The sequence below is a fragment of the Pan troglodytes genome, chromosome 15 (assembly GCF_028858775.2).
Source record: "Pan troglodytes isolate AG18354 chromosome 15, NHGRI_mPanTro3-v2.0_pri, whole genome shotgun sequence".
NCBI lineage: Eukaryota > Metazoa > Chordata > Mammalia > Primates > Hominidae > Pan > Pan troglodytes.
Window position 1 is genome coordinate 50,787,256 of NC_072413.2, and position 21,920 is coordinate 50,809,175.

At 40.1% G+C, this 21,920-nt stretch overlaps 1 protein-coding gene across 4 annotated transcripts; it reads right to left on the reverse strand.

Annotated features, from left to right (window-relative positions):
* Positions 1-107: 107 nt before the first annotated feature.
* GNPNAT1 (glucosamine-phosphate N-acetyltransferase 1) lies at positions 108-16,633 on the reverse strand. 4 transcript variants are annotated; one of them, XM_063793395.1, is made up of 8 exons: positions 16,352-16,614; positions 9,427-9,594; positions 8,349-8,411; positions 6,705-6,832; positions 5,601-5,662; positions 3,855-3,931; positions 3,681-3,772; positions 2,057-3,381 (listed from the first exon to the last, which is right to left on the reverse strand). In XM_063793395.1, exons 2-8 carry the CDS (start codon positions 9,578-9,580, stop codon positions 3,322-3,324), a joined length of 636 nt encoding a protein of 211 aa, XP_063649465.1. In that variant the 5' UTR covers positions 9,581-9,594; positions 16,352-16,614; the 3' UTR covers positions 2,057-3,321. The 4 variants fall into 4 exon arrangements, 3 of the variants coding, with proteins under 3 accessions (XP_054521996.1, XP_522857.2, XP_063649465.1); XR_010151115.1 differs by lacking the exons at positions 3,681-3,772; positions 3,855-3,931 and adding an exon at positions 108-859 and having other exon boundaries at positions 1,749-3,381; positions 16,352-16,633; XM_054666021.2 differs by lacking the exon at positions 3,855-3,931 and having other exon boundaries at positions 108-3,381.
* Between the last annotated feature and the right edge of the window lie 5,287 nt (positions 16,634-21,920).

Below are 21,920 nucleotides of genomic sequence, written 5' to 3' on the forward strand. Positions count from 1 at the left end.
TAAGAAGAGTGGATGAACATTGAATGTTGAGAAGCACTTAAGAGTATACTCTAAAACACTGTGGTTACACACACACACAAAATTATGGTCTGTAGTCCAGGCAAGCCTCAAATTCCAGCTCAAGTTTATTTTTAAGGATTAGTTGAGCAAGTTTGGAGTTGGAAGTGAGAGAATCGTGTTTAAAGGAAAGGGTAGGTCATCCACAGAACAGCTTTCAGTCATTACAAAAAAAAAAAAATACTTCTTGCTTTTATATTACCATCTTCCCCCATTAGGCCTACCTGCATACTGTGCTTCATCAAATCTAAGATCACCTCACAACTATACCATTATTTTAGGCACCACTAAAAGACAGTGTATTGCTAACAAAACTATGATAAACCATTGATAATATATCCAGATTTCAGAGATGTTACAGTGCATCTTAGTTGATGAAACAAAAGTATACAAAACATGAGACACAGTAAAAATGATAAGTACCACCTCATTATACCTTTTCACAAGCAAATAGTGGCCAAAGATGTGAACGGCCAGACACGGTAGCCGACATATGTAATCCCAGATACTCTGGAGGCTGAGGCAGAGGATCACTTGAGCTCAGGAGTTTGAGACTGGCTTGGGCAATATAGTAAGACCCCACAGAAAAATGTAAAGCCAGGTGTGATGGCACACACCTGTAGTTCCAGCTACTGGGGAGGCTGAGGCAGGAGGGATGGCTTGAACCCAGGAACTGGAGGATGCAGTGAGCTATGATCACACCACTGGACTCCAGCCTGGGTGATGGAGTGGGACACTGTCTCTTTAAAAAATGTGGGCCAGGTGCAGTGGCTCGCACCTGTCATCCAAGCACTTTGGGAGGCTGAGGTGGGAGGATAACTTGAGCCTAGGAGTTAAGAGACCAGCCTGGGCAACATAGACTCCACACAAAAAATTTTTTTAATTAGCTGGGTGTGGTGGCATGCACCTATAGTCCCAGCCACATGGGAGGCTGAGGTGGAAAGATCATTTGAGCCCAGGAGATTGAGGTGGCAGTGTGTGGTGATTGTGCCCCTGCACTCTAGCCTGGGCAACAGCGAGACCTTGTCTCAACAACAACAACAACAAAAGGCTATCTATTGTGGGTACAATGCCTATGGGGTAGTCCTGCTCCACAAGGAGCAGTTTTTAAAAAAAAAAAGTTTAAGAAGTGTTTTATGTAGCACTTTTTTCATATTTACATTTACTCACCATATGGCTTCAAAAATCATAAACATACTCAACTAAAATTACAGATCACCATTGTCCTCAATGACACAATTTTTGTATGGTGTACCTTACCTGTAATTCTATTTCCTATGGGAGGATTTAAGAGATATCTTAGGAACACTATTTAAAGGGATTTACTGAAGTGCCAACCTTGTGAATGATTTTACCTCAAATTGTTCAGTGGTAAGAAAGGTAATAAAGCATTTAGTTTTGCCTTTAAGTAGGCTAATTTTTTTTGTTTTGTTTTGAGATGGAGTCTCGCTCTGTCGCCAGGCTGGAGTGCAGTGGTGTGATCTCGGCTCACTGCAACCTTTGCCTCCCGGGTTCAAGCGATTCTCTCGCCTCAGCTTCCTGAGTAGCTGGGATTACAGGCGCATGCCACCGCGTCTGGCTAATTTTTCTTTTTTTTAGTAGAGACAGGGTTTCACCATTTTGGTCAGGCTGGTCTCAAACTCCTGACCTTGTGATCTGCCCACCTCAGCCTCCCAAAGTGCTGGGATTACAGGCGTGAGCCACTGCACCCGGCCTTACCAGGCTAATTTTTAAAAACATGCGTTTTTAATTACCAGGATTTACCTGATAAAACTACTCTTTGTCAAGGTTGTAGGACTTCTGAAAAGACAGAACTAGCTTTGTTGCGTTTCACGAAGGACAGATCAGTTCGTCTGTATAGGCTATAAGCAGGTAAGTAGTGCACTCTATTGGTGAAGGATTTCTGTTGTTTTGGAAAGCCAACTATAGCTGGCTGCATGGAGGGAAATCCAAAATCCAGATGACGTGGCGTGAGTCAATGGGATGAGAAACACTGGTATTTTCTTTACAATTTCATTTTACAAAGAGCACATTAAACTAAAATTTTATGAATTATGACAATCTAATAGTTCAACAGCAGACTCAAGAAAAGCACAGATGTGATTCTAACAGAAGACTACTCATATGAACAGGTTTAATGCAACATGGAATGCAAAAGATTAGAACCATTAAAATATTTAATTCTTCAACTTTAAAAAATTAAATAAAATCAAAATAGGATAATGACCAGAATAGTGCCATTATAATCACATCAAAAAGTAAAGCTTCCATTAACATTTTATGAATTTGGCAATCTAGTACAATACATTAAGTATTGTGTTTCACTCAATTTTGTGATACTCCATTTTTGAAAAAACTTAGAGGCTTCAGATACCCATGAAAAGAAAAAAATCAGGGTAGAAACACATAGGCTGAGGTTTGCTAATTCACTGTTTAAAAAGGACCTTAGATGTCCCACTATAATTGCTCTTAGGTATTTTTAACAAATGAATAGTCATAATTCACAGAAAAGACAAGTGGTACTTTTTATCTACATAGACTATACTATATAAGCTTTCAGTAAAACATTTAAATTGTTTTACTTTTAATCTTGTCAAGTAATTTTCATTTCTTCTACTTCAAAAGGTTGACCAGGTTGTTTGCCTGTATTGGGATCAACGAATGTTGGGCTATATACTATGTTTAGTTATAATAACTAATTTATCCACCCTGACTTAATATGTGGGAAACAATACACCCCTAAGTGTATTGAGATGTTTCTTTGAAACGAAAATATTTAATTTTATGCATGTGATAAACAGCCTTATTCAATGTATACTTTTTTTAAATGAGCAACACAGATAGCAGACATATAACTCCTTATTACCCATAATCCTGACTACCAAGAAAGGAAGCCAAACTTTTAGAAAAATACAATGCAAGAAAAGATTCAAGTTAAAAATATATTCCTTTGGTTAAAAATCATCCCCTTTATAATATTCATTTGTAATCTAAATTCACAGCATGTCCCACCAGCCCAAAGTAATCTTCTAAATGTCATTATACTTGTAGTATTACAATGTTTTTTCAGTCCAGTATTTATGGAGGTCACTCGGCTGCAGCAACAAAATATTTCAACTCTAGGAAGAGTGTAGCCTTGTAGCATTAGCCCCTTTGACAATTTTCTTACAAGATTTTTACTTTAGAAACCTCCGACACATGTAGTTTTCTTCAGATACAGTATATCCAAACTTTTTATAGAAACCAACATTTTGTGGTAGACATTCAAGGGTAATCTTGTAACAGTTCAGTTTCTTGCTTAGCAAAGTAAGGGTTGATAATAACCTGAAATTTAAAAAGGGGGTAGGGTGAGGAGATAGCATTTATTAATAAAAATTGATTCTAGTAACAATATGAATTAATGTTATAAAACTTAAGTTTCCTTAGAAACAGGTTTAGATTATGGCTTTTCCCACTGCATTCATGTAAGTTGATAAGCATTTAAATCACCAAAGCATTTTTACTTAGAGTCAAATATACTTTTATCTAGTAATCTCCAGCTCACTAATAAACAGGACAAATACAAAACTCACCCTAAGCCCTCTTTAAAAATGAAATTTAAGGCTAGGTGCAGTGACTCATACCTGTAATCCTAGCACTCTGGGAAGCCGAGGCAGGCGATCGCTAGCGCCCAGGGGTTTGACACCAGCCTGGGAAACACGGCAAAACCCCATCTCTACAAAATATAAAAATTAGTAGGGTATGATGGCACATGCCTAAAGTCGCAGCTACTCCAGAGGCTGAGGGGGGAAGATCACCTGAGCCCAGAGAGGTCAAGGCTGCGGTGAGTAGTGATTGTGCCACTGCACTCCAGCCTGGGCAACAGAGTGAGTCTCTGTCTCGAAAAAGAAAAACGAATTTTAAGATGCATGTTAACACTAAAAACTCAACCTTTAAAAAAAAAAAAGACCAAAATTATTTTGTAAAAATTCTTTATTTAAATCTATTTAAACAACTTCGGAGCAGTCGACATACCCACATAAAATGAGTACATAATAGCTTTGCTCTTTAATCATTTTTAAAGCTACTTTAATATTTGTGAAGGTGTGTATCAGATTAACTCAAGATTGGTCTAATTAATATGAAGTGGAAACAAAGCAAGTCTACATCTATACAAAGTTTCTTAATGAATCCAAACCCAGTATTAAAGTGTGGATCTAAGTGCCTTAGAGGATAAAAACTATAAAAGATATACAAACTTGAAGGGTCTGCCCATGTTTGAACAGACTAAAAAATCCTATTTTTTAAAAAAACAAAAGACCTTGACTGAAGTATGCCTGGCTGGTTGCAGTGGCTCATGCCTGTAATTCCAGCACTTTAGGAGGCCAGGGATCACTTGAGTCCAGAAGTTCGAGACTAGCCAAAGCAACATAGCAAAACCCTATCTCTATAAAAAATTAGCTGGGTGCAGCGGCGTGCAGCTGTAGTCCCAGCTACTTGGGAGGCTGAGGCGAGAGGCTCACTTGAGCCCCAGAAATTCAAGGCTGCAGTGAGCTGTGATCGTACCACTGTATACTCCAGCCTGGGCAACAGAAAGAGATCCCATCTCTTAAAAAAAAACAAAAACAAAAACATAAATTAAATAGATTAGAACACAAGAAATCGGTCTGTTTTGTTCACTGAGGTATTCCAAATACCTAGAATAGCATCTGGTACATAAGCAGGTATTTAATATTTGTTAATTCCTTAAAACTCAGAAGAGTTAGTGTTAAAAAGCAAGTTCTTGGGCCAGGCACAGTGGCTCCCACCTGTAATCCCAGCACTTTGGGAGGCCAAGGCAGGAGCACTGTTTGAGACCAGCCTGAGCAACATGATGAGGCCCCATCTCTACAAATTTTTAAAAATTAGCCAGGTGTGGTGTGTACCTGTAGTCCCAGCTAATTGGGGGGCTGAAGAGGATTGCTTGAGCCCAGGAGGCTGAGGCTGCAGTGAGCTGAGATTGAGCCACTGCACCTCAGCCTGGGTGACAGAGCTGTCAAAAACAGACCCTGTCTCAAAAACTAAAAATTATAATAAATAAGAACTACAAGTTCTTATAAAATGGCAATAAATCAATACCACTTATTTATATTTATTTTAAATGATTTAGATAAATATATACAGTGAAGGCTGTTTCAGTATGTACTTCTACAACTTATGAGAATGAGAGATCACAGAATATTCTGTAATAGTTGAACATTTCCTTTGTTTTTAAATATGACAGAGAAGCTGAGGCAAATCCGATTAGCCCAAAAGTTTAACTCCTACTAGGACGAGAGCATTACTATAAAAAGTTAGTAATTTAAAGATGTTACTGTCTGTAAAGAAGTATGCTTCCAATTTTCAAACTTTAAGGCAAAATATGTATAATAATACTTTATTTCTTCATGAAATTCAGTCTGAACTATTAGAGTGAGAATAAGTTCAGAATTAATGAAGCCAAAAAGAACTTCAAACAAGTATCTTGTTAAGAAACTAAATTGGAACAAAATTTATCCAGGGTTACCTTGTTTCTGCCTACTTACAATTTGCCAAGCTGCTTTCCTCTGCATTCATCACTAACAACAACATCTTCTACTCTTCCTCTCTGAAAATATTTACAATGTTTAAAGGAGTAAGCATTTACTTTTGTTTTTAGCTAAAACGAGTTGGTAAGAATTTACTGATAATAAGTAGTATATTTTGTAAACTTGAACTTAACAGAAACCAAATGCAAAAAATATTATACAGTGAAGACTGTTTCAGTATGTATTTCTACAACTTACGAGAAGGAGAGATCATAGAATATTCTGTAATAGTTGAACATTTCCTTTGTTTTAAAATATGACAGAGAAGCTGGGGCAAATCTGATTAGCCCAAAAGTTTGTTTCCTACTAGTATGAGAGTACTACTATTAAAAGTTAATAATTTAAAGATGTTTTTACTTATTAGAGGAAATAGTATGAGTCAAGTTGTGACCTAAACTTGTTTTGGCTATGTCCCCAACCTTCCCACCCCATTGTCTTTAAACAAATATCAGGATCAACATCACCAAAATGTAACCTTTTCATGAATATATCCATCATTCTACTCCTTGCTTACTAGCAAGTTATTTAGATATCCAAATAAAATTAATGTCTAGTACAGAAACCCCACCGAAATTCCTAAGTGTGACAGAACACATCCCAAGTGTTCCTACCTTATTCTCATTGAATTAAGGTTTTCTCTCCCTCTTTTTTTATTTACTATTTTATGTGAGTTATTGAGGGATGAAAGGGCACTACATGCATTAGATGTATCATAATTAGAACGGAATAATCTGAACCCTTTACCATGTGGAAACAAATTTATGCTAACGTGGTATATTCAGAGTTGTTTTTTTTAAAAGAGTAACATTAGGGATTTTGTGCATTACTGCTAAGGTGTTTGGTTTCTCTATGCCTATACCAAATTGATCCACCTTACAGAACAATTTTAGCATACAATTCATACTGTTATACATTTTCTTTCTTAAAGCTCTCAGAACACACTGGGAAAAGGGATTTCTAAGAGGCACTGAAAATCAATGAGAAAACAGATTTGTCTAATGGAAACTCAAAGTCAGTTGTGCTAGAAAACAGCTGTCCATTTTATTTATAAGCAGCACATACCTTAGCACAGGAATGGATGAATTTATGTTCTATAATCAGAGTTGCCGTAGCAACAATCTGTCCTAGAGTCACATCTTCTACAACTGTAACATAATAATCCCCAGATTTCTTCATATGCTCAAAAGATTCTGTGGAAATTGGATAACAAAGTGTTACATAGTAGACATTCAATTTTATGGGGAGCCAGAAAAATATTAGGATTAGCTGACTTAATTACTAAATGTTTAAAGCTGTTTTACCATAGTAATTTACCTTCCATTTCTAAAGAAAATATTACCAAGTAGTTGAAATATCAGCAATTAGTATCAATTGGAATATAACCTACACATTCAAAATATCTGCTAGCAAAATAAAGACTAATATAGCTATTTTAGATGAACAACACTTAAAATACAAGTAAATGGCTGATGTTGCCACTTCCATGACTAATGAAAACTTCAATTTCTTCATTTACTTTAAATAGATCTCTTTAACTTTTATACTCAATAGATATTCAAATATAACCTTTGCACATTTTAACAAGAGCATGTTTACATGGCTCAATTCTAGAATTTTTAGTCTTTTGCTTTCAAAATATTTTTACAAAATATATTTTAATTTTCCCTTTGTGATGGAAAGTGTTTTGTGATAACATGACTTGCTCTTGTTTGCTTTGAGAGCACCTTGCAAGGAAGTAAAAACATATCTGTTTCCAAGTAACTTTTCCAAGTCACATAGCAAATAGGTGCAAAGATACTTCCCCTCAAATGGATTTTCAGTACTATTGCTGAAATAACATGGTTTCTCATCTAATTTCATGTGCATGCAAAGAAAAATTCAGGAATAAAAATTGAGGCTAATAGTCTCTCATATTGTTAATTTCTATGGTCTCATTCCAGATAGAGATCTAAAATGGGAAAAAGAAATAAATTCAGTGAATGAAAATGAACAATGAGAATCAGAATGATGGTCCTCATTCTCAGGAGGGTCAAATAGAATTCAATACAAAATTCCCTATTATAAGGAAATGAAGAATTGTAATTCCTCAGCTATTAAATATTACTAAATATTTAGTAATGATAATAATACTTCATTTCCTTTATAACAGGAAAAAGCAGTGGTAGAGCACTGGACAGAATTAAGGTTTTATTCCTCACTGTAGCAATAACTACCTGTGATCTTGGGCAAGTCTCTGGATCTCTCTAAATTCCTATTTTCTCCTATGTCTAAAAGAAGAGGGGCAGGGGACGGGTGGACTAACTCTTAAGATGCCTGCTAACCTTAAACTTCAATACAAATAAACCCCAAAATAAATTTAAAGCATATAGTCTTGCTTTTTTGATTTGGTAATGAAATTTCTGTAAATAACCACAGTAAGGGAAATACTACAATAAAAAAACGAAAAACCTCTAGAGCTAACACCTAGGTCCTATGGTACAATAATTATCTAATAAAGTAGTCAGATAGTTTGCAAAAACAAAGTTACTGGTACATTTGGATTCTAGAACAACTCAGCCACATTAAACATTTGTATAAAACAGCTAATTTGTTCTTTGAATAATTTCCAGCTATTTGAACAAAAACAGAAGTGGGCACTGAACAGCTCTAAACAAAAATGAAATCATGTTTCCCTTTATTTCAGGAAAAAGAGGTTATAGTACTTACTCATAAATTGTTCAGGGCTGACAACTCCAGTCTCTGTTAGCTGACCCAATACCTTAAAAAAACCTAGTTTTGAACAACAGATTTCAAATTACGAGAATAGCAAAAGGAAGACAGTATGAAAATAAGCAATATATTAAGCAGGTGGGCTTATAGGCAATTATTTTTTCAGAACTTTCTATAATCATCTTTTAATTATTAGAATAAAGTGAACCCTATTCTTCTATAATCACTACATATAACAAAAATAACAGGTTTTACCAGTGCTTCTGCCTGCATAAGATGTTTTAAATAGTGCTGACCTTAATATCCAGTATTTATAGACCCAGAACATACATTCTTCAATGTATTATATTTTACATTAAGTTCAATGCAAAGGGTGCCAGATTTTCCCAAATATGTGATTTGGTTTTACTTAAAGGTGCAATATGGCTAAATACAATATTCGTAAATTAAAGTATAAGTAACACTGTTGAGATTACACTCTTTAAAATTGTAATTTCTAGTGAATTTCATTAGTGTTACCGGAAATTGATGTGAACAGTACACCTGGAATTTTGAAAATCTTAACTTTCCTACACTCAATAATTAGGCCAAAATTAGGCCCTTCAGGCTGTCTAGCAAAGAGATAATTGTGAAAAGGACAAAGTTGACTTTTAATTACCAAAGCTTAAGGAAGTTAACTTGGAGAATTTAGATGTTAAAAAAGAAATAACTGTATAAAAACCCTTTCAATTTATCCAAGGAAAATTATTTCCACCTTCATTCCCCAACCAGCTTCTTAAGATCCCTCCTTATGTGTCATCATACATGATAATTTAATTTTTGTTTATGAGAAATCTTTTTGGCTTAATTAGGAAGGAGTGATGTTGTATTTAAGTCATTTTAAATATTTCACAGTAATATTTGGTCTTAGCCATGACACACACTCATTGGTATTGAGTGTCCATCACTTTAAAAACTAAGTATTATACAAAAAATAGTCCAAAAGTCAAATATTTAAAAAAAAATTATCTGCATCATAATGTTTAGAGAAAAATGGAAGGCTAACTCTAATTTTACACAGGATTTTGTACATTACCTCTATTTAAGTCAGCAGTACAAAGAGGTCTCAAAACCAAGCCTTCTCCAGGATGTGTTGGGGAAATGGCTGGAGAAAATGTAGCTGTATTCTGACTCCAGTCCACTTCTTTGAGTAGACTTGGGTCAAACATAGGAGTTTCATCAGGTTTCATTTTTCTAGTAAGGTCTAAAATAAAAATTTGAATATTAAGTCACTTTATTTAATAGAAGGAAAATTATGATTGTTGAGAAAGTTAATATAAATTAATGCAATTAGAAGCATTCTTTAGCACATATGCGAGATATTTTACTGCAACCCAGCCTGAATCTAACATTAAATTCCACAACTACAGATAAACAGAAAAATCATGCCTACTATCACATAAAAAAATGGCTAAGTGACTAAATTAGTAAGTTTTAAACTATAAAATCCCATTTATTATCAAGTTTTTTTTTTTTTTTTTTCAGACAGTCTCACTCTGTTGCCCAGGCTGGAGTGCAGTGGCGTGATCCCGGCTCACTGCAACCTCTGCCTTCTGGGTTCAAGTGATTCTCCTCTTTCAGCCTCCTGAGTATCTGGGATTATAGGCACGTGACACCACGCCCGGCTAATTTTTTTGTATTTTTAATAGAGACGGGATTTCGCCGTGTTAGCCAGGCTGGGCTCAAACTCCCGACCTCAGGTGATCCGCCCGCCTCGGCCTCCCAAAGTGCTGGGATTACAGGCGTGAGCCACTGCGCCCGGCTATTATCAGGTCTTTTAAAACATGTTTTTCCTCTGGGTTGGTGCTACTAAATGAATAGCTGACTTTTCATGGGCTCTTAAATTTTTTACATTATGTTCTTGGATTTTATTATTGAGCCAAGAAGGCATCTGTTTCAACAGGAAATTGCAAGGGGAAAAAAATTTTTTTTAAAAAAGTAATCTCTTAGTCTTACTTGCCAATAAAGAAAACTTTCAGCCGTGCGCGGTGGCTCACGCCTGTAATACCAACACTTTGGGAGGCCGAGGCGGGCAGATCACTTGAGGTCGGGAGTTCGAGACCAGCCTGACCAACATGGAGAAACCCCATCTCTACTAAAAATACAAAATTAGTCGGGCGTGGTGGCGCATGCCTGTAATCCCAGCTACTCGGGAGGCTGAGGCAGGAGAATCGCCTCAGAACCTGGGAGGCAGAGGTTGTGGTGAGTTGAGATCGCGCCATTGCACTCCAGCCTGGGCAATATAAGAGTGAAATTCCCTCTCAAAAAACTTACTGGGCATGTAGCCTTTTTTTTTTTTTTTTTGAGATGAAGTTTCGCTCTTATTGCCCAGGCTGGAGTGCAATGATGTGATCTTGGCTCACCACAACCTCCACCTCCCAGGTTTAAGCGATTCTCCTGCCTCAGCCTTCTGAGTAGCTGGGATTACAGGCACCTGCCACCATGCCCAGCTAATTTTTTTCGTATTTTTAGTAGAGACGGAGTTTCGCCATGTCAGCCACGCTGGTCTCAAATTCCTGACCTCGGGTGATTTGCCTGCCTCAGCCTCCCAAAGTGCTGGGATTACAGGTGTGAGCCACCATGTCTGGCCACATGTAGCTTTTTTTTTTTTTTTTTTTTTTCAATGAACCATGAATAGAAGAAAATTGATGAACAGGCTCAAATTAATTTTTTTTTTTTTGGCATTCTCAGAAATACTTTACCTTGGCTATGCTAGATTTACACTGCAGGATTTTGTTTTCACAGCAGATTTTCTAAAAATCTGTGGTGTGGGCCAGGCATGGTGGCTCGTGCCTTTAATCCCAGCACTTTGAGAGGCAGAGGCAGGTAGATCACCAGAGGTCAGGAGGTCAAGACCGGCCTGACCAACATGGCGAAACCCTGTCTCTACTACAAATACAAAATTAGCCAGGTGTGGTGGTGGCCACCTGTAATCCCAGCTACTTGGGAGGCTGAGGCAGGAGAATCACTTGAACCCAGGAGGTGGAGGCTGCAGTGAGCTGAGATCACACCATTGCGTTCCAGCCTGGGCAACAAGAGTGAAACTCCGTCTCAAAAAAATTAAATTAAAATTAAACTGTATAGTGTAAGTTTCTCAGTTGCATCTAAGCAGCTTAAAAATAGCCGGTGTTTTTCATGCTATTGAAAAGTGATATGATATTTCCCCCTCTTTTTTGAACATTTAGAAATGAGCAGGTTCTCACTAGTTGTAGTGTTTTAAAACTGAGACTAAATAACAGAGAAGTAACGATAGGAAGGATGAAAAACAAATCATACAAAGCATAAAACTGGGGCCAGGGGGCTTCTGTGCAGCACAGAATTGGTAAAAGAAACAGATGCTTCCCAACAATTAAAAGTTGAGTATTCCTTATCCAAAATGCTTGGGACCAGAAATGTCTCAGGTTTTGGATTTTTTTTTTTTTTTTCAGATTTGGGGATATTTGCATATACATAATGAGATATCTTGGGGATGGGACCCAAGTCAAAATTCATTTGTGTTTCATATACATCTTATACAGATAGCACAAATATTTTACACAATATTTTAAATAATTTTGTGCATGGAAAAGTTTTTGTACATTACACCAGATGTGGAATTTTCCACTTGTGGCATCATGTTGGCCCTCAATAAAGTTTCAAATTTTGGAGTGTTTTGGATTTTTGGATTAGAGATCCAAAAAAGGCAGTCCCCAACTTATTTCTATATCCAGTTAAAGAAACCATATTTTAATGAGAGAACAATTTGCCCAATAACTTAACCCCCAATTGTTCCTTATTTCATAAGTCACAGTATGCTTTAGGGCAAATATTCTTAACTTTTCCTTAAAGATGGATAATAAGTTTCTGCCTGTATAATCCTATGTAACTATATAAGCAATGCTGCAATATACTAGTTATGGGAAGGTAGTGTGATGTGATCTAACAACAGAAGTTAACACTTGCTCAGCACTTCTTATGTGCCAGACTGTTGAAAGAGCTTTACTAATTCATTTATTTCAACCATCCTACAGGTTAGGAGTGGTTATTATCTACATTTTAACAGATGAGAAAATGTTAAGTAACTTGCCCAAGGTCACAAAATTAGCGGAGCCAGGATTTAAACCTAGGCATAGAAAGAGCATGAGCTTTGGATTCATACCTGGTGTTCAAATGTCAACTGTGTGATATGTACTACGGTAATTAAGCTTTTAGAATCTAGTTTCCTCATTTGTAAAATGGAGATGAAATTACTGGGAGAATTAAATGCATTACTGTATGCAGTCATGCACTTAGCAGTGCCTGGAATACTGCAAGTACTTAAGATATATGCTAGTTAGCAATAAATTTAAAATTCAAGTTTATAAATTCTTGTTCATTTTTTTTTACCTTTAATTCATGAATCAGGCACTGTGCTGGTTACAGGAACTACAAAAAGAATGACAGGCTCTTACGTTTATGTTATACCAAAAGTTAGCATTCTTGGGTAGAAAAGAATGTAGTTTATAATGTAGACTGCTGAGAGGTCCCCCCAGCCACACACACACAAAATGATTCAAATTATGCTGCATACACTATACCCAGTTCTAACACTATTAAGGAAAATATAGAAATTGTGATGATCAAGCAGTCATTTCAAATTTAACAAGTTTAATAGCCATTCAAAATAGGTTTTTTGTTTTGTTTTATTCTGTTTTGAGACAGGGTTTTACTCTGTTGCCCAGGCTGGAGTGCAGTGGTGCAATCATAGCTCACTGCAGCCTCAAACTCCTGGGCTCAAGTGATCCTCCTACCTCAGCTTCCCACATCAGCCTCCAGAGTAGTTGTGACTACAGGCTCATACCAACACGCCTGGCTAATTTTTGTATTTTTAGTAGAGATGGGGCTTTGCCATGTTGGAAAGGCTGGTCTTGAACTCCTGACCTCAAGTGATCCTCTAGCCTCAGCCTCCCAAAGTTCTGGAATTACAAGTGTGAACCAGCATGCTCAGCCGAAACAAGTTTTTAATAGATGAAATTGAGTCCACGTGTTTTAGTGTTTTGTCTAAATTGGACCCTTGAGGTTTTTGTGTGTAATCTCATCTGAATGGTAGGTAGCAACATTGTTTTTCAGGTATGTAGATCAACAGGCTAAGTATTAATAAAGTGAAATGTGTACAGTATTAAAAATGTAAATTCCTCGAGGCAGCACACTATTTAAACATTTTGGTCTTGCTATTAAACATATAGTTGTAAATACAAAGTTCAAAGAAAACTCAAAAGAGAATTTAAATCAACCTTAACCACATTTAACTAGATTCCTTTTTCCTATAAAGTTGTCTGTGTTTACAATAAAAATGTGGTCTAGAAAACATGAAAAATAGGGTTAATAATTTTCATGAGAGGGAAGAAGTATACAGGAAAACAACTAGGATTATGAAGCCCTTAAATAATGAATTTTAACCAGGAAATACTAATATTTTCTTGTACTTTTCTTTCATGAGACAGTCCTTTTCCACGAATGATCATAAAAATAAATAATATTGGCTAACACTTATTGAAAACTTTCTATATGTTAACTCTTAAAAATAACAATGAACGATGTATCATTATTATCCCAATTTTACAGATAAGGAAGCAGGCACAGTAACTTGCTCAAGGTTAGAGTGCCAATAAGGAACAGAGTGAGGATTCAAAATGAGGCAACAGGGCCAGCTTCAGAAGCCCCTGACCTGTGCCGTTACACAGGGCCCTGCACTTAAGTTTGATACCCTGCTGCCACTGTTTCGAAGTTCTTAATTTTTTAACAAGGAACCCTGCATTTTAATTTGGATTACCACAGATTACGTAGCCAGTCCTGCTAGGTAGTATGACTTCAGACTCTGCTCTTAACCATTACACTGAAGAGGCACTAGAGTAGATAAATTCCCTATCTTACTGTTGTACAAGGGTTAAAAATTAAGTCATAAGCAGCACTTAGAACCTACATTTGGAAAATGGGAATCAGACTAGTCAAAATACATTAAACAAAGCATTACAGATTGAAATAAGAATCTTTTAACCAGGCAATCAGAAATTAACATCAAAATTTTTTTTATGAGCTATTCTACAAAACAGAGCCATACTGAAGGCCCACTTTAGCTCACTCTGTCCTCAAACGGTAAAATTCTGCTGGTGCCCAACTAAGGTACTGGGCAAAGTGAAGCAAGATATGACTTGAAACCTGGTTCCAAGGGGGTTTAGAGCATAATTAAATAAGTAATTTTATATAAATAATCTTTTAGCATCTTCAGGTGCCCAGATATTGCAAAACTAGGAAATCTCTGCAAATAAAATTGCACAGTTGTGTGAAGCGGAATCTCATCATATCATTAGGTTCTTTAAAGTTTTTAGATGAACTTTAAACACTAATCCTCCTTAAGTATTCCTCAGAACCTTTTCTGATTAACTGCTAAATTAGCAGGCGTTTAGAAGACCCGTTTAAGCCTAACCCTAGCCCAATAATGCCTAGTGAATGAATAACGAGTAAGACTTACCTGTAGGTCACATTTCAGAAAATCCAGAAGGACAAAAAAAAAAAAAAAAAAAAAAAATTCCCAAACTGCCACAATATCGCGGAAAGCATACACCAAATTCATTTTTACTAGTCATCACATCAGTTGAATATTTTTTCACTCAATTGAATATTTTTTAAACAAAACTTCAACTATTTGGCGTCTGAGCCTCTGTATCAGGTTGGAATACGAATGGGGAGAGAGGCTGCTGCTAGAAGCAACCAACGGAGAGCAACAAGTAATAGACACCGAAGATGAAGATTTTAAAAGTCGATCTACAAATTTTAAAAATACAATCTAAGGCCAAATCTAAACCAGCCTATGTATCTCTCAAGAGCTCCTGGGGAACCTTCTAAGTGCAGGTGAATGGGGGAGGGGCGGACTTCGGATTCCTTTATATTCATTTTATAACAATTTCGATAAGAATCCATTCTGAATCTATTCCGTTAAAGATTTTTAACACACCTGGCCATATTTATTAAATTGTGTAACTGCATGAATGTTCAAAAGTATTTTCTGATAGTTTGACCTTTACAATCTAGACGTTATTCCCAGTCTACCGATGAGGAAGCTGGAGCACCTGGAACTCCCAAGACTTGCCCCTTAGGTAACACAGCAAGTAAGTGACTTGGGGCTAGAATCCTCGTTTTCGCATCTTGAGCTCGATTACCATCCTCAACAGACCCCAATCTTTACATCATCATACCATACAGCTAGCGCTCTCTCCCCTATTTGGCAAATCCTGCCTAAATTAATTTCTTAAGATCCATTCTAGGATTCGTTCATGAGGGATTATCCTAACAAAACGAATCCTATAATCGCCCGTTCAATTTTGTATGAAAATTTTAAATTAGTTTGGCTTACATAAACATCAGCTCCTGCAACAGAAATCACAGTACAGTACTCGGTATTTCTAGGGGTAGGAGCCTAGGAAAAAGAGACAAAGAATGTCCCTCTGTACCCTGGGGAAAGCGCCGACCTACTCGGTGCGGAGGTGGTCTTCGGAGCAGCTGCCTCAATGGCTCCGACCACCGTGGGATGCGCCCGGGAATGGGAGAAGAGAAGGGGCCTGGGACGTTCGTGCCCATTCAAAACCGATGGCTGCAGAGAGCGCGACCAACTGTCTCATTTCCCACGCCAAAGTCTGGGGAGCGAAGTTCCGACCCTAGTCCCAGTTCCAGCCCTGCCAGGCCAAGACCAGCGTATGGCCGGACCGCTGGCCATCATCCTTAACCTCTGCTCCAGGCGCGCGTGCGTTCAACTTCCTGGGAACCGCGCTCCACACCATGTGCACCCAGCTGGCGAGGATTAACGCCCAGCTCCTCCACACAACACCCCCGGGGGCCTGGCCGGGGTACCAGACACACCTGTTAGATAAACCTGAGGGCAGGCCCGCCCCAGCCCCCAGGACACACGGTCCTGCTCTCGCGCCCCGGCCCCGGTCCCTCCTCACCCGTAGAGGCCCTGCGGTCGGCGCTCCTAGCCAGGCGCGTCGGACTCTCCCCCACCAGTGTGCACAGCACCGGATCCGGATCCGGCTTCAGCGCCAGCCCCACCTCCTCCTCCACCGCCCGCGCCACAGTTGGGAACCGCGGCCCAGACGTGGCAGCGCCAACGCCTCCACCCCGCCTCTGCCCCCTCACGCAGGGCCGCGCGCAGGCGAGCGGAGGCGGAGGCCAAGGCGCCACCCGCCCAGGCCCGGAGAGCGAGGGGCGGGGCCCGGAGAGCGGGGGCGGGACCAGGAGGGCGAGGGGCGGGGCTCGGAGAGCGGGGGCGGGACCAGGAGGGCGAGGGGCGGGGCCTGAGGCTCGAGTCGGCGCCTGGGGCGGTGGCCGCCGGACCAAAGCTGGCCTCTCCCGGCTCCTCCTCCTCGCTCCCCAAGGACTTTCCCACCGCGTCATTGTCTCGGTTTATCTGCAGATACGTCTACCTAGCAGTCAGCCCAGCAGCGTAAGTGGTGACCAGTGTGGGCCTCTTTGATCCTGAGACCGAAGGCTCGGCCACTGTTCCTCTCCATTTGTTCCTTGTTGCCCTCCCTTCATGATTCAATCCATTAATTAGGACTTTTCCTACCAGCTGGCAGTTCAGAGCTCCGCATCCCCAGGCCTCTGAGTCACAGTTCCTGCCTTCATGAAACTAGGAGTTGGGGCCACTGCATTCTACTCCTTCGGGACTATTGTTTCATTTCTCAGTCCCTCAAACCCTTTATTGGATGAACATGGAGTTAGGACAGCGGTTCTCCACTGCAACAGTTTTGCCTCCCAGGAGACATTTGGCAATGTATGAATCATTTTCAGCCTCTCATCTGGGGTGAGATGCCATTGGAATCTACAGATGGTGGAGGGCACAGGTGAGTAGAGGCCGGGAATACTGCTTCACGCCTTACAGTGCGCAGGACAGCGCCGCACAACAAAGAATTACCTGGCCTGAAATGTCTGGAGTGCTGAGGTTTAGAAACCTTTCGTTAGGAGAAGAAAAGTGACTTTTTTCAGAGCCCCATTTCTGAAGTGTCTTACCTAAGTAGCACTTTGTCCCTATTTTAACAGATGAGGAAACAGAGGTTCAGAGATGTTACATAATTTACAAAAGTCTCATAGCTAGTAGCTCCCCTTCCTTGCCTTGTACCATAATTTTCAATTTATTGAAATTGCAAAGTATTTTATTCTTAAGCAATAGTATTCAAAGAACCCCATAGATCATACACCAGAAATCATATTTTTTGCTCATTTGTGAGATTTAAATTTCAGTTAACTCCTTTACTGATTTATGCTTTCTCAGAACTTCAAACATCAGTGAGTTGATGGCATCCATATCTCTGTTTTTATCTCTGTTTTTACACCCATACATACAAAAGAATATATAGGGCATGAGCAGGATGTGGTGGTATGCATCCGTAGTCCCAGCTACTCCAGAGGCTGAGGCAGGAGGATCACTTGAGCCCACAAGGTTGAATCCAGCCTGGACAATAGAGCAAGACCCTGTCTCTTAAAAAAAAAAAAAAAAAAAAAAGAATATGTAAGGCATAAATAAAATAAACACTCATGGCTGGGCGTAGTGGCTCACACCTGTAATTCCAACATTTTGGGAGGCCTAGGCAAGTGGATCTCTTGAGCCCAGGAGTTTGAGACCAGTCTGTGCAACATGGTAAAAACCTGTCTCTACAAAAAAAAATACTGAAAATTAGGCAGGCATGGTGGCATGTGCCTGTAGTCCCATCTACTCAGGAGGCTGAGGTAGGAGGATAACCTGAGCCCGGGAGGCAGAGGCTGCTGTGAGCCATGATTGCAAGACTGCACTCCAGTCTGGGCCACAGAGCAAGACCCTGTCTCAAAACAAACAAAAATTTAAAAAAATGCTTATGTACACACCACTAATCTTAAGCATATGGCCCTCCCCGTTTTTCTTATCAGACTTCTGGTCAAATGTTTTCAGTGAGTTTATCCTGTACAACAAACTGCTGTATGTTTTATAAATTAGCAAAAAGTGAAACATAAGCAATTCTAAAATCACAGAACACAAGGCTTGTAAGAGGTACCCCCAGAGATCTCATACTTTCCACATATACTCCTCCTTACCCACATTGGGCCATAAGAACCCAATTTCTCCTTAATAGACAAGGTCGATTACTCTGGCCAGTACAGTTAACCCCTTTCTTTGCCTGTAGGTTCACTTGGCAATGAGGAGCCCAAGATAACCAGGAGACAGTCTCAACTTCTGGTTTAATGGAACCATTGGTATGTCCTTTGGTTGATTTTTATTTATTTTTCTAGATTCTTAGAAGAAATGCTACATTCACCATTATTCTTTTTTTTTTTTTTTTTGAGAGGGAGTCTTACTCTGTAGCCCAGGCTGGAGTGCAGTGGCGTGATCTCAGCTCACTGCAACCTCCACCTCCTGGGTTCCAATTAAGCAAGTCTCCTGCCTCAGCCTCTTGAGTAGCTGGAATTACAGGTGCGTGCTACCACACCCAGCTAATTTTTGTATTTTTAGTAGAGATGGGGTTTCACCATGTTGGCCAGGCTGGTCTTGAACTCCTGACCTTGTGATCCACCCACCTGGGCCTCCCAAAGTGCTAAGATTACAGGTGTGAGCCACCGCGTCTGACCAACAACAATATTCTCATTGGCACAAATAAGGCTATTACGTGGATAAACATAGATGTCAGTGATTGAGTTGAGAAGTGATTCAGGAACGTTGGCCTGAATGAGAAGTTTAAGAATACCTTGGCCGGGCACCGTGGCTAACACTTGTAATCCCAGCACTTTGGGAGGCCAAGGCGGGCAGATCACGAGGTCAGGAGTTCAAGACCAGCCTGGCCAACATAGTGAAACTCTGTCTCTCAGAAAAAATACAAAAATTAGCCGGTGTGCTGGCACATGCCTGTAGTCCCAGCTACTCGGGAGGCTGAGACAGGAGAATCACTTGAAACCTGGGAGGCAGAGATTGCAGTGAGCCGAGATCGTGCCATTGCACTCCAGCCTGGGCAACAGCGAGACTCCATCCCCCCCCAAAAAAGAATACCTTAGCCAATTTATTTCATTTATATTTTCCTCTTAATGTTTGCACAGGAATTAGATATAACAATCCATGTCTAATTAAGTATAGAAGAGTTGTTTCACTAGGTATTACAAGTTCCAAGCGATAAGATATTATAATTTTAAATTAGCCACATTGTTTCTTTCTTAGTGGTATATAAATTAATGGCGTGTCATACAATGGATGTGTCTAAGATTGGATGAAATATGGTACAGGCCGGGCACGGTGGCTCACGCCTGTACCATTCCAGCACTTTGGGAGGCTGAGGTGGGTGGATCATGAGGTCAAGAGATCGAGACCATCCTGGCCAACATGGTAAAATCCTGTCTCTACTAAAAATGCAAAAATTAGCTGGGCATAGTGGCACACGCCTGTAGTCCCAGCTACTCAGGAGGCTGAGGCAGGAGAATTACTGGAACCCAGGAGGTGGAGGTTTAAGTGAGCCGAGATTGCGCCACTGCACTCCAGCCTGGCAACAGAGCGAGACTCTGTCTCAAAAAAAAAAAAAAAAAAAAAAAAGGTAATATGTACATACTTAATATGGTCTTAAAGTTATAATTCTCTGTTATGGTTTTAATGTCCCCTCCAAAACTCACATTGAGATTTAATTGCCATGGTACAGTATTAAGAGGGTGAGGCCCTTAAGGGGTGATTAGGTCATGAGAGCTCTTCCCTCACATAATATGGATTAATGCTGTTACCGTGGGAGTGGTTTCCTGATAAAATGGATGAGTTCAGCTCCTCCCTGTCTTTCTTTCTCTTACACTACTCCTTCCATGTGATGCCTTCAGCCATGGGGTGACCCTCAACAGATACTGGTACCATGCTCTTGCACTTCCCAGCCTCCAGAACTGTGAGCCAAATATGCTTCTTTTTATTATGAATTACCCAGTCTTGGTATTCTATTACAGTAGTAGAAAATAGGCGAAGACATTCTCTAAACATGTTTATAAATTATTTCATTTGATCCTCATATGAATCCTGTGACATAAGGTGGGCACTATTATTTCCATAATGCAAGTGAAACTCAAGCAATTTTCCTTTTCTTTTTGAAACAAGTTCTCACTCTGTTGCCCAGGCTGGAATATGGCTACACAATCTCAGCTCACTGCAACCTCTGCCTTCTGGGCTCAAGCAATCCTCCCACCTCAGCCTCCCGAGTTACTGGGACTACAGGCGTGCAGCACCACACCCAGCTAATTTTTTTGTATCTTTATTAAAGATGAGGTTTCACCACATTGCTCAGGCTAGTCTCGAACTCATGACTAGCCATGAGTTCAAGCCATCATGTGCCCACCTCAGCCTCCCAAATTGCTAGGATGATAGGCATGAGCCACTGTACCCAGCTATAATTTTTCTTTTTTTTATGAGTGAGGCTGTGTGCCTGTTCTCATGCTGCTAATAAAGACATACCTGAAACTGGGTAATTTATAAAGAAAAAGAGGTGCTCATGCCTGTAATCCCAGCACTTTGGGAGGCCGAGGCAGGTGGATTACCTGAGGTCAGGAGTTCGGGACCAGCCTGGCCAACACAGTGAAACCCCATCTCTACTAAAAAAATACAAAAATTCACCGGGTGTGGTGGTGGGTGCCTGTAATCCCAGCTACTCGGGAGGCTGAGACAGGAGAATTGCTTGAACCTGGGAGGCGGAGGTTGCAGTGAGCCAGGATCATGCCATTGCACTCCAGGCTGGGTGACAAGACTGAAATTCCGTCAAAAAAAAAAAAAAAAAAGTGAGCTGGGATCATGCCATTGCACTCCAGCCTGGGCAACAAGAGTGAAATTCCATCAAAAAAAAGAAAGAGGGGCTGGGTGCGGTGGCTCATGCCTGTAATCCCAGCACTTTGGGAGTCTGAGGCAGTGGATCACAAGGTCAGGAGATCGAGACCATCCTGGCTAACACAGTGAAACCCCGTCTGTACTAAAAATACAAAAAATTAGCCAGGCGTGGTGGTGGGTGCCTGTAGTCCCAGCTACTCGGGAGGCTGAGGCAAGAGAATGGCGTGGACCCGGGAGGCAGAGCTTGCAGTGAGAGGAGATCGCGCCACTGCACTCCAGCCTGGGCAACAGAGCGAGACTCTGTCTCAAAAAAAAAAAAGAAAGAAAGAAAGAAAGAAAGGCAGAAAGAGAGGAAGAAAGAGGTTTAATGGACTCCTAGTTCCACATGGCTGGGCAGGCCTCACAATCATGGTGGAAGGCAAAGAAGGAGCAAAGTCATGTCTTACATGGCAGCAGGCAAGAGGGCATGTGCAGGGGAACTCCCCTGTATAAAACCATCAGATTGGCCAGGCATGGTGGCTCATGCCTGTAATCCCAGCACTTTGGGAGGCTGAGGTGGGCAAATCACTTGAGTTCAGGAGTTCGAGACCAGCCTGGCCAACATGGAGAAACCCTGTCTCTACTAAAAATACAAAAATTAGCCAGGTGTGGTGGTGGGCGCCTGTAATCCCAGTTACTCAGGAGGCTGAGGCAGGAGAATCACTTGA